Below are 12,670 nucleotides of genomic sequence, written 5' to 3' on the forward strand. Positions count from 1 at the left end.
TTGGCAACCAGACAGATTCTGGGCGTGACCCTCCCTGGTGGTGGCCGGCCTCCCCTAGGCCCTTCCTCCCTGCCTCCTCCCCTCCTAGGCTCTCTGCCCGTAACAGTGGGGGGGGCGCCCTCAACTCAACATTGTCCCCCATCAGCTGAGGGGGAGACGGAGGCCACGCGGTGCCAGTAGTGAGGTCTGGGCTCTTCTGGCATCCCCCTGGCCTGGCTGGAGCCACCAGTGTGGCTTTGGGCATGTGGCTTAAATTCCTCTGGCCCTCAGTTTGCTCATCTGCTGAATGGGCGTGATGGGCAAAGGGCTTCTGGTGTAAAATGCTTAGCCGGGTGGACCCCTTCACACAGGGGAGGGGGCGGGGGTGTCAGAGCCCACAAGAGCCCCACTCTGGGGGCCAAAGTGATGGATGGCTCAGGACTGGGGGGACTGATGGAGAGAGACAGGGATGGAGGGAATGAAGAAGGTGGGCAATTGATCAGGGAGAGATCAACCGACATCAATTGGGGGAGGGGCGCTGATTGGGGGAGAGGATATTGATCAGGGGGCAAGGCACTGACTGCGGGGAAGGCAGGAGATGGAAGGGCACGTGGTGCGGGGAGAGTAGCCGCTGCAGGCTCGGGGGCAGGGGCGGGGGGTGGGGGCAGAGGAAAGCCAACTGGCCAGGAATAATGAAGGCGGAGGAAGTGCTGACTGGGCCAGAAAGGAGAGGCCTCTGGGCTCTGAGCCCTTTGCACAGGGGCTCCAAGAGGGGGGAGCGGGTCTCATGGCCCCTTCCTCCCCCCTTCCCTCCTTCTGGGGTCTGCCGGGGGTGGGGGTGGGGGCGCCTGAACCCACTGGGGGACTTGGGCGCCCTTAGTCCAGGGACCGGTGGTCCTGCCTGCGTGGTGCTGGCGGGGTCCTCCACCAGACCTAGATGGGGGGCCTCGCCTTTCCCATAAGCCTTGGGGTCTCTCATCCGTCTGTCACCTTCCGTGCCACCCTCCCCCACCAGCCCCACAAAGTTCTTTCCAACTCCCAGCCCTGGCTGTGCTCCTCCCTCCCTCTCATCCCTTCAGTGGCTCCCTTTGGCCCCCAGGCCACAGCCCACATTTGAGGTCTTCCACATTCAGGCTGTTTCCCCATCATTTCCAGCCCTTGGCAGCACTGATCCCCCTGCCTGGACACCCTGCTCTACCTGACACCAGGCTCTTACCCCTCCCCACCCAGGCAGGGCCCTGGATGCGCCCCCCGACCCCCAGGTTCCTCCACAGCCCCAGACCCACTCTCTCTGGGTCCCCAGCGGGGCCTGCTGGCCAAGGGGGGTGGTGACCAAAGGTGCCCCCCTCTCTGGCACCTTGGTTTCCCCCCCCCTTGCAGGCCATTGGCTCCGGGTGGTCCCCCATCCCCCCATGCAGGGGTTGACAATGGGGTTGGGGGGAGGCTGGGGAAGGGTTAAGGGGCCAGGGCCCCCTCCCTGTCACTTTTATTAGCTTTGCTTTCTGCAGCAATTAGGACATTCCCAGCCTCCAGCGGGGAGGGCTGTCAGGTGGGGGTGGGAGAGGAAACGCCTGGCTCCCTGAGCACCGGGGGCGGGGGGCAGGGGTGTCTAGGCCGGGACAGAACCCAAAACCCAAAGCGGGGAATCCTGGGGCCACCCCAACTCGGTGGGTGACCCTGACCAAGTGATCCCTCTGTCTGGATCCTGGCTGGGGCTCTGTAAAGCAGGACACTTATATTTTGGGTGTGTGAGGGTGAGTTGGGGTGGTCTTGGCCTCTCAGTGCCCTTTCTGGATAAAATTGGTCCCCTAATGCTCCAGACCCTTCGAAGACTCCCAGGAGGTGCCCAAGGCCAGAAGAAGAGACTGAGGTTCAGAGCTCCCCGCAGTTAGCCCTGGTGCCCTGACCCCAGCACCCCCAGCTAAAGTCTGGGCAGGTAGGGAGGGGGATAGCCAGGTCCTGCCCACCCACTCTGTCCCCCTGAGTTGCCAGCAGCAACCTGGCCAGCCTCAGACGGTCGCCAGGGGCCCAGGCTGTGGCGGGAGGTTCCTTGGGCCTGGTCAGCCCCTCCCGATGAACTCCACTGCAGGGGACCCTCCCAGAGTGGCTTGAGGATCCGAACCTGACCCCTGGGGACCCCACAAATCCCCGTACTCTCTGGCTCTGGGGATTTGGAGTAGCTGGGGAGCCCTGAAGAGGTTTCTCTGTGCGGCTGGGCCTCAGTGGGCCTGCAGCAGCTGGTGCTGCCCTCTGGCTGTTTCATACCCCGTGACCCCCTCCCCAACACGCACCAAGGAGCACGGCTCTGGGGTCCAGCCACCGCCCTTGAACACCCCCCGCCAACACACTCCCGGCTTGCACGCAACACAGATGTGGACCCCGGCCCGAAGGCGGATGTCAGGGACACGTGGGCAGGGGCTGAGGCCACCTCCCACCCCGAGGGAAGCTGGGAGCCATGAGTCTCAGTTCCAGACCCATCGAGGCTCTGCCCTGCACTGCTGTGCGGCCTCAGGCAACTCACTCCTCCTCTCTGAGCCTCCTTGTCTTGTCTTCAGCCAGCCTCATGCCCCCGACCCTGGTGCACACTCAGCTGCGGTGGTGCCAACCCCAGCTCTGCCGCCCCACTCCCACTTCGCAGGCTGCAGCCAGGGGGGAGGGCTTGCATGTTCTACCAGGAGGCCCCGCCCCCTGCCATGGGCTGCCTCAGCTTCCCACCTGCGCCTGGCATCCTGGGGTCCTCTGGCACCCCCTACCTCCCTCTCCTGTGGTCCCTCCCTCCGGCCGGCGTGGGAGGGGATGAAGGCTGGGGGGTTGAAAGCCTGGGCTGACGCGCTGTGTGATCCTGGGCAAATCCCCTTGCCTCTGCGAGCCTCAGTCTTCCCATAGGTACAAATGGGGCCAGGGCGGTGAAAACCCCAGCCCCACAGCAGCTCTGCCAGGAGCGTCCCCTGGCAGGATTTGGGGCCATACCACGTCCCCGGGCGTGGGCTCGAGGCCCTGGAAGGGGCTGGGAGGCTGGCCACCGTGCCAGGGGTGCAGCTGGCGGGAGCGGCACGGGACCCAGCAGGCTGGCCTCTCCCTGCGCGCCCAGGCCGGCCCCTCTGCCCTGCCCCTCCCACCCACCCACCAGCCGGCCTCTTGGCCCCTACCTGTGCCTGATAAATGCCCGTTGGATCCCTTGGTCCTAATCCCACAAAGGAACGGTTTGCAGGGGACGTGCCGGGCGTAGAGTAGGCTGCGGGGAGGAGAGAGACCGAAAGCCCGTTAGCGCGGGGGCGGCGCGGGAGCACCAGAGAGGGTGGCCGCTGCCCAGGGTCACACAGCCAGGCCTTCACACCCAGCACCCGGTGCCTCCGAGCTTGCCGCCCTCCCCCAATGGTCCGGGCACCCCGAAAAGCCCACGGTCTCGGGCCCCCGGAGTCACACGGGCAGGTGTCTGCCGAGAGGGAAGGCGCAGGATGAAAGTTTCATAATCCAGAAACCGCCTGTGAATTATTCAGAGTGTTCCACTGCCTGGTCCATCCTGCTCCTGCGGCCTGCATCCCACCGCGTGGGGTGCCATGAATTATTGAGGGCGTTTTATTTATTAATTTCCCTCCTGGAGAGGCCATGGGGAAGGCTGCGTGTGCGCACATATATATATGATTATATTTTAATCGCACCATGTTTTGCCGGTGACTGAATGATTTGCAACCCAGGCTGGGGAGGGGACGGGGGTGGGGGGAGGGTCCCCATGTGGTCTCCACCAGAGCGCAGATAAGTGGGAGGTGGTGAGGCTTAGGGGATTGCGGGGGGGCGGTGGTGGGAAGCAGGCTGCACCTGCAGTTCAGAAGCCGGTGCAGGGGAAGGAGAAGAAATCCATGTTTCTCCCTCGGCTGTTAAGCGTCACTGTAAGCCAGGCACTGGGCACCATCCCATTTTAACCCTCGGCAGCCTCAACGCGGCAGACGTGATCATTATGCCCATTTCACAGATGAGAAAGCAGGGAGAGTAGGTGAAGACCAGCGCCACATGCCAACTCTGTCCTCTGCGCCCGGCCTCCCGCTAAATGTTCTCCCTGATCTATTGCACTGACTCACTCGCCACCACCCTCTGGTGACTCTCCCATTTTGCGGCTGAGAAAACTGAGGCTCAGAGAGGGGAGGACGGTTGCCTAAGGTTACACAGGGAGCAAGATGCAGGGGCAGGATTGCAACCCAGTGCCCTGCGCTCCGTCATGGTGTTTGGAGAAAGCCCGTCTGCACGTGAGGCTGCCCCGGGTCTCGGCAGGCAGTGGATGCTGGGGAAGAAATACTGGGGTGCTGCATGCGGGGAGGGGGGCCGATGGGGCCCAGATGGAAGGGCTGGCCCCTCCTGCTTGGGTGGGGTGAGGAATCTCATCTGGGGAGCGAGGGAGAGAGAGACACCCAGAGAGGAAGGGGGTTTAGGGAGAGGCTGGGGGCAGAGCCACCACTGATGGGGTAGATAGACCCCAGGATGGGGATTCTAGGAACCTCTTCCCAGCCTGGAGCAGCCCTGGACTGGGGTGGGGGGTGGCGGGGTGGGGGGGAGGTGCCCTGGGGGCTGGCGAGCCGTAATCTGGAGCCACATCCAGAGAGTGGAAAGTTCTAGCAGATTAGGAGACCAAGCCAGGGCCTCCCACCAGGCTACCACCTGGACCCACGTCCAGAGAGCAGAAAGTTGTAGAAGGCGAGGCAGCCAACCCAGGGCCTCCTGGGGTCAGGTGGGCAGGCAGGGTGTGTCCTGTCTAAAGATGTGGCCCAGCCCAGGTTACCAGCAGGAACAGGGCCCACTGGGGCCAGTTTCCCCGGAGAATCCGGAACTCTGGAATTTCTATGTGAGATGTCCTGATTTTAAAACCACCATCACCACAACAGATTCTCATTTTCCGCAGACAAAAGGCTTCTGGGGGCCGAGTCGGGCCCTCCCACCTCCAGTTTGAGATCTTCACCTACTGCCAGCTGCTTGTTGCATGGAAGAGGGTTCAGAGGCCCAGAGCGGGGACACGGGGGCCCCAGGCCACTCGGCCAACGGGGGTGGACCCCAGACTTGCCCCTGGCCATCCCCTCAGGCTGCCTTGGCCCTGTGTGGACCTGACCACGTGGGCCCCAGGCCTCCGTCTGGGGACCCACCAAACTCGCCGGTACCCACTGGGCTGCGCCTGAGACCCCGACCCCAGAAGCAGGGCCGGGGAGGGGAGGGGCCCCTCGGGGACGCCTTCCCGGGTGCTTACAGGGCGAGGTCGGCGACGAGCTTCCTCCCTCGGAGGTGGGTTTGGTGGCGGGGGGGAGCGCCAGCCGCGGCAGCCCGGGGGGCGGGGGTGCCAGCATCTGAGCAGAAAGGCAGTGACTGGACATTTTGAGCTGGCCACTTCCATTTAACTGGGGGGAACAGAGAGACAGGTGGTTAAGGCGGCGGGTGCCCCCTCCGCCTCGGGCTGCCGTCCACCCCAGGGCTGTGGACCGGCCTGGTGGGCACGGCCGGGACGAGTTTGGTGGGTGCCCGGTGCTCGCCTGACCCCGCAGGCCTCCAGCATCCTGGGATCGCCATGCCTTCCCTGCCTCCTCAGGCTACTGTGTACCCACTTGCTTTCCTTCCACGCCTCCTAAACAGCATCGCTGGACCTCACGGGCGGCCTAGACGCATCTCCCCGCATTTGCCGCGAGTACGCATTCATTCATCCACCACCTCGCCCACGGTTCCCAGATCTGAAAGGCTCCGAACACCAAAAGCTTTGGTGGAAGTCTGGCCAAAGGCGGCCTGAGCTCAGCCGTAACCGTGTTTGATTTGGGGGCTTCCTAAAATACCGTCCGCTCAGACATCTGAAAAAGCCTGAATTCCCACCCGGTCTGGCTCCAGGGGCTGCGGACCCCGCCGTTTGTAAAATAGAAGCTGCCCTGGCAGAGGAAGGGTTGCCTGACACTCGCGCCAGGGCCCCAGGGAGGTCGTGCCCCCCAAACTCACCGGTCCAGGTTGCTGACTGGCCGGATCGCAGGCCAGCGAGACAAGATCTTTGAGCGGGTCCTGGGGGTTGAGGTGAGGTGGGTAGCGGATGGCCGTGTGCGGGAAGTAGGTGGAGGCCGTCTGCGGCAGGATGGACGTGGTGGGGAAGTGCAGGGCCGAGGACGGGTGAGGGCTCCGGGCGATCCCTGTGGAGAGGAGGCGGGCAGTGGTCACCGGGGGCTCCCGCCAGGCCGCCCTGTCTCCGAGTGACTGTGTTTGTGGGTGTGCGTCACGCCCACGCTGCGGCACCTTTAATAATACGAATATGTGGAGACCCAGTGGCACCTGCCGTGACCAGGCCCTGCTGTCATTTACACACCCGGATTCGATGACTCTACTGAGACCCCACAGAGTTCTGGTGTCACCCCTTTGAGCACTTTTATTTATTTTTATTTTTTTAAATTTATTTATTTTTGGATTGCAGGATCTTAGTTCCCCAACCAGGGATTGAACCTGGGCCCTCGGCAGTGAAACTGCTGAGTCCTGACCACTGGACCGCCAGGGAAGTCCCATCACGTCTTTTTTTAAGACAGAGTATGACCGTGGCTCTCAGAGGGAATGTCCTCTGCCCCAGCCACAAAGCAAGCAGGTGGCAGACCCGGGGTTCGAGCCCAGCCTGACTGGCCACACCCTGACCCAAGGCTTGGCTAGCTCTTTCCATAAATGGCTGGTGGGTCAATATTTTTTTTTAATTGAGATATTATTTGCACACTATAAAATCCACCCTTCTAAAGTGTACAATTCACTGTGTGTTTTTAGAACATTCTCATCCCCCTGAAAGGAAGCCCCGTCCCCATGAGCACCACCCCCATCCCCTCCCCCAGCCCCTGACAACCGGGAAGCCACTCTCTGTCTGTGGATATCTCATAAATGGAATCACCCACTGTGTGTCCTTCTGTGTCTGGCTTCTCTCACTGAGCACTGTGGTCTCAAGGTCCATCCACGTTGTAGCGAGTGTCCATACTTCACCCCTTTTCATGGCTGAGTAATATTCCAGTGTGGTATTTGCTTTTTTTTTTTCTTTTTCTAAACAAGTCAGTGACTTTTAGTATATTCACTTTGTAATTCCAGAACCACTTCACTGCCCCCAAAAGAAGCCCTGTGTCCACTAGTGGTCACTCCCCCTTCCTCTCTCTCTAGCCCCTGGCCAGACAGTAAATACGTTTGGCTTTCCAGGCCATAGGGTCTCTGATGCAGCTACTCAACTCTGCCCTTGTTGCCTGAAAGCCGCCACAGATGACATGTAAACAGATGGGTGTGGCCCTCCGCCAATAAAACTTTATTTACAAGAACGGTGGCAATTGGGGGGCCTGCTTGGCTGGCTCCTAGTCTAAACTGTTGTGCTATTTTGATGTTTGCCTCTGCCCTGTATGTGTATTTGCCCTTGTATGGAACTAAATCATCATTATCACAACCAAGGGGCAACAGGTGACATTCAAGCTCTTATTTAACTCATTCTGATTTAATTCATTTGGTCCTACGGACAGCCCTGGGAGGGGGTCGTTTATGAGCCCAGTGGACGGGTGACGGGCTCAGCTCACACCCCACGCTGTGAGCGTGCTGCTTCCTGAGAGCTCCCATACCCCTGCGTGGCCTGTGTGTGTCCTTCTGGGTGTCTGCCTCCTATCGCGGCCATCCCGCCCCGGGGTCTGTCGGTGGGTCGCTCGAGTGTGGCACGTGGGGAGCAGGTTGAGGGGTGAGTCCCAGGTTGCACCTTCATGTACAGAAGGGGAAACTGAGGCCCCAAAAGAGTCAGGCCCAGGTGCTCTCTACCATGGCAGCTGCAGGATTTCCTGCCCGGGTGGGAGGCTACAGCAAGAGGACTCGTGGTCAGACGGCCGGTGGGACTTCCCCGGCCATAAGGGGCCTGGTTAGAGGGCTCAGCCGCCCCTCCCCGCCCGGGGCCCGCGGCGCTCACCGCTGTGCACGGCGATGACGGGCCGGTGGTGCTGGGTGAAGCTGGAGAGGCGGGGCGAGTCCTGGGGAGACGGACTGTTGAAAGGGGACTTGTCCATCTCTGTTTTCTTCACCGGGGATGAGATGCCTGCGGGGAGGGCCAGAGGGTCAAGGGCCGGCAGGCAGGGTTGTTCCACTCCCAGGACCCCTGGACCTCCCCGCAGAGCCCCTGCCCCCCCTTCTCCCAGCAACCCATGGGCGAGGGGCTGGGAGCCCATTGTAAGGCGGGGCAAACCAAGGCTGAGAGCTGGGAAGGGGGCCGCCCAGGGTCACACGGCCCACGGGAGGAGGAGTCTGACGCCACACGGGCCCCTGGACGACAGAGTCCGGCCCCCACCTTCTCTCCTTCCAGACATAAGTCGGCTCAGGGCTGCCCTCTGCCCCCCAGGGACACCAGAGCCCTGGAGAAGGCGGCAGGGTGGGCAGAGAAGAGGGATTGGTCCAAAGCCCCAAAGCCCAAGTGGCTCTGTGCTTGTGCCCCTCCCCCCCCACCGATCCTTACCCGGGGGAAAGAACCTTCCCTGTAGGGTCATCGTGAGTATTAAATGCGATACAACATGTAAAGCCGTTAGATCAGGGCCTGGCACACACCCACGCACTGGAATTACTTGCTGCCATTCCTCAGCAGACGGGGGTCTCACTACCTCCCCTGGTGGCCCTGGGGAGCCCAGACGGTCTCCAGCTCGGCCTCAATGAATAAAAGGTGTAAAATGGGCACATACAGACTCCGTGGAGGCCGTGGCACAGAACGGACGCTGGCTCAGGAGGAGCCTTGTCATGACATGGAAGACGGACCCCAGAGATGCGGGGCACACGTCCGCCCTGAAGAACCATGAATGCCCCCCGCCTGCCTCCCTGCATCCCACCCCCCACTCCCACCACCCTCTGCAGAGGCTTTTTCTAGTGACAGTAAAGGATGATGACGTGTCTGAAAAAGGCAGAGTCCTTGGCCTGGCCCCTTCTCTGGAATTGGGCTCTGGGGGAAGTGGGGAACTGGAGATAGACATGTTTAGGAATTGTTTTAAAATTCATTTTACAGTGAAACACACCCACTGAGGCCCACAGTGGGTTCACACATGGTGAGGGTTGTTTTTTTTAAAAAAATAGTTTTTATTGGGGTATAGTTGATTTACAATGCTGTGTTAGCTTCAGGTGCACAGCAAAGTGAATCAGTTATACACATACATATATCCCCTCTTTTTTAGATTCCTTTCCCACATAGGTCACCACAGAGTACTGAGTAGAGCTCCCTGTGCTACACGGCAGGTCCCTATCAGCCAGGTATTTTATACAGAGTAGTGTGTATATGTCAATCCCAATCTCCCAATTTATCCCTCCCCCTCCCTTGCCCCCTGGTAACCATAAGATTGTTTCCTACATCTGTGACTCTACTTCTGTTTTGTAAATAAGTTCGTTTGTACCATTTTTTTTTTTTTTAGATTCCACACATAAGCGATATCATGTGATACTCGTCTTTCTCTGACTTACTTCACCCAGTATGACAGTCTCTAGGGACACACTGCCTGCCACCCCGCAAAAGGTGGCCTCTCAGGCTGCACACACCAGGGCCGGGGTCATTCTCTGTGGGTCGCCCTCGGCGCCTCCCTGGCTCCACCCACTCGACGCCAGGAGCCCCCCCAGTCATGACAACCACAGATGTCCCCAGACACGGCTCAGTGTCCCCTGGGGGCAGAGCCACCCCAGTTAGGACCCACGCCCTCCTCCGAGGCCTGCCACCACTGTTTCTGGGGTCTCGGGTTGATGGTTCTGTGAGTGGGCATCTGCGTGGGTCCCCAGGGCTGTCCCACCTGGGATGCTGCTGCATTTCCCCCACCCCTACCGTGGCGTTTCCACGTGGGGTGCTTTCATCCTCCGCGATGGCACGGCCAGGGGTGAGCCGGATCTGCGAACCAGCCCCCCGAGGGCACTCAGGCCACCATCTGCTTTTGCTGTTACAGACGCTGCTGCCCTGGTCGGCTCTGGGTGTGCATCAGTGTGTGAGTGGGGGAGCGTGTCCTGGGATGCAGTTGGCGCCCCAGAGGGACCTGGCGGCCAAGCGGCGCCTTGGGTGCAGGCCCGGGCTTTCCCAGGGACAGAAGGAGCTGGTGGCATCCAAGGCGGCCGGCAGGGAGGAGGCCGGCCCTGCTGTGCGTGCGTGTGTGTGTGTGTGTGTGTGTGTGTGTGTGTATGTTCGGCTCCCGGCTGGCTCAGGGCTGCAGGGGGAATGAGGTTACGGCTGTCAGACGCTCACTTAGGAGGATTTCCTAGAACAGCCTGTCCTGGATGGAAATAGCCCGGCGTGGACCCCGCCCCCAGCTGCACCTCCACAGGCCCTTCTAGAGCTTCCTGAGATGGGGCCTTCGGGAGCCAGGGTCCAGGAGCGGGGCGGAGGGCGCCTGGTGTTGCAAGAAAGAGTCACCCTCGTGCCTGCGTTCCTGCGTCTGAATGTCCCCCGTTCGTTCAACAAACATGCTGGGAACGGCCCCACACGAGCAACCGATGTTGGTTAACACAGTGCCCGTATATGCCCCATCAAAGCGCGCGTCTCTCCATTTAACAGGCGTGCCCTTGACCTCCCCGATCCGAGTGGCCATCTTTCTGCTTAACATACATATCTCCACGTCCGCGTCAAGTATCCCTACGTCCCCTGTCGAAGATACAAACCTTAACGGACGCACGTGCCTGTAGGTGCCCACCCCCAAGTATCTTTCCACTTGCCTGTCACGCGTGCCTGTTTGTCCCCCGTTTAAGCACACACGCTTCATCTAACAGGTGGGCCTGTACATCCCCCATCTGAGCACCCACCCGTCTGCTTGACAAACTAGCCTGTCCCCCTGCAATGCCAGCTCCCCTGGGGGGCCCACTGCAGCCAACCAGTGGGTCTCCAGGGCCCGGAACACAGGGTGGGCAGAGAGTGTGCGGAGTGTACGGGTGGGTGGACGGAGCGCAGTTCTGCTGGGATCGGCCACCACTCACTGGGCACTTACCACATGGGATGGCCTCCCCCACTACCCCCAGCACTGCTGACACGGGGGCTGGTCATCCTCAGCGGGCCCGTCCTGGGCGCTGTGGGGTGTGGAGCAGCGTCCCTGGTCCCACCCACTGGATGCCAGGAGCCCCCCAGTCATGATGGCCAGAGATGTCCCGGACACCGCCCAGTGTCCTCTAGGGGCAGAAGTGACCCTCTGTGAGGTCCTGGGGAGCCAAGAAGTGGTGGAGCTGGGATTCAAAGGCAACTCTGTAACTCCTCAGGCCACACTCTGACACCCCCTCCTGCCCCCCAAGTTCAAAAAGGGATGCGGGAAGAGGAGAGAGATGGGAGTTCCCCGCTTCACTCCGTATAATAACTGCCTGTGGGAGGCCCATGTCCCCTGGGGGAGGGCCACAGAAGCAGCAAGAGCAAAGCACTCTGGGACCCCCTTTCTGCCCCGCTTGGCTGGGTAATCAGGGAAGGCCTCAGGAGGAGGTGGCCAGGAGGAGAAGGGGCACTCCTGGTCCTTCTGGCCCGGGCCCGGGAGGGGCAAAGGGCTGGAAGCTGGTGTATGGGGTATGAGAGATGTGGCTGCAGGGGTCTTGCCTGGGCGGGGCTGGCAAGATTTCCCCCAGGCCTCTGCCCCCACAGGCGTCTGCCCCTCCAGGGCACTGGAGTGAGGAGGCTGGGGCTGGGGGGTTAGCTGGGCGCTGCCCATGGTGGCCACAGCGGAGGAAGGGAGAGAGTACTCTAATCAGCTTAACCCCCTTAATGAACAGCTAATTGGGGGCTGTCTAGACAGGAAGCCGGAGGAAGCCAGGAAGAGGAGAAAAAGGAGGAGGAGGAGGGGCAGGAAGGGGAAGAAGAGGGAGGGAGAAGAGGAGGGGGAGGAAAAGATAGAATTCATCTGCCCACGAGCCTGTGAGCACCCGGAAGGCAGGGGCAGGCACAGACTAGAGGTTTGTACTGAGACTCCCACAGCGGGGAGTGAGTCTGCCATCACCTGAGGCAACCAATGGGAGCTATAGGAGGACTGACTCCCTCTGGCATTCCCTTCCAGCTCTGTGATTTCCCCATCGCACACCAGAAGCTGGTACGGGCTTCCTCCTTGTCCTCCCCCATCATGGCCACTTTATTCTCAGTGTAGGAAGGTTGGATCAAGCCCCAGTGACTCCCTCTAGCATTTCCTTCCTTTTAAAATTTTGTTTTTCTTTTTTGAGCATCCTGAATTGAATGCTGGGTTCTTTATTTCCAGCCTTTCTCTTTTTCCAATTAAAGCTATAATTTTTCCTCTCAGGGCTGCTGTGGCTACATCAGCACAGGCTGTCTTTCAGCTCTAAATAGTATTCACTTTATATGTAGACAACCTCTTCAATCACAGTGTTAGTGAGAAGTGCTTTTGAGTTCCCAATCAGTAAATGATAGGGCAGAAGTTAACTGTCTCCCAATATCTGCTTTATCCTTCTTCCTTAGTAACAGAACCCTTGATTTGAGATGGGCACATAATTGGCCCAAATAAGATTACATTTCCCAGCATCCTTTGCAGCAGAGTATGGCCTTAGGACTAACTCAGGGGCCCAGAGATAAGCAGAAGGGGTAAGTGCATCTTCTGAAAATTATTCTTAAAGGGAGAGGACATGCCCAGACTTGACCCTTCTTTCCTACTGGCTGGAAAGCAGACATGATGGCTGGAGCTCCAGCAGTTATATTGGACCATGAGGTAGGGATGAAAACCACATTCAGTGGCGCATAAGGCAGGAG

At 60.0% G+C, this 12,670-nt stretch overlaps 1 protein-coding gene across 5 annotated transcripts in view; it reads right to left on the reverse strand.

Annotated features, from left to right (window-relative positions):
- The window catches only part of NFIC (nuclear factor I C), a 66,316-nt gene that overhangs the window by 3,718 nt on the left and 49,928 nt on the right, over nt 1-12,670 (reverse strand). For 2 of the 5 annotated variants that reach the window (XM_082456979.1, XM_082456978.1), the window contains exons 7-9: nt 7,901-8,026; nt 5,944-6,128; nt 3,129-3,214 (exon numbers count right to left, since the gene is read on the reverse strand). In XM_082456979.1, the coding sequence (XP_082313105.1) occupies nt 3,164-3,214; nt 5,944-6,128; nt 7,901-8,026 (362 nt within the window). In that variant the 3' untranslated portion in view covers nt 3,129-3,163. Of the gene's footprint in view, nt 1-3,128; nt 3,215-5,212; nt 5,361-5,943; nt 6,129-7,900; nt 8,027-12,670 lie in introns of all 5 variants that reach the window. The other 3 variants (XM_082456977.1, XM_082456976.1, XM_082456980.1) reach the window with 3 other exon arrangements.

The sequence above is a fragment of the Balaenoptera physalus genome, assembly GCF_965194825.1.
Source record: "Balaenoptera physalus genome assembly, chromosome: 3".
Taxonomy (NCBI): domain Eukaryota; kingdom Metazoa; phylum Chordata; class Mammalia; order Artiodactyla; family Balaenopteridae; genus Balaenoptera; species Balaenoptera physalus.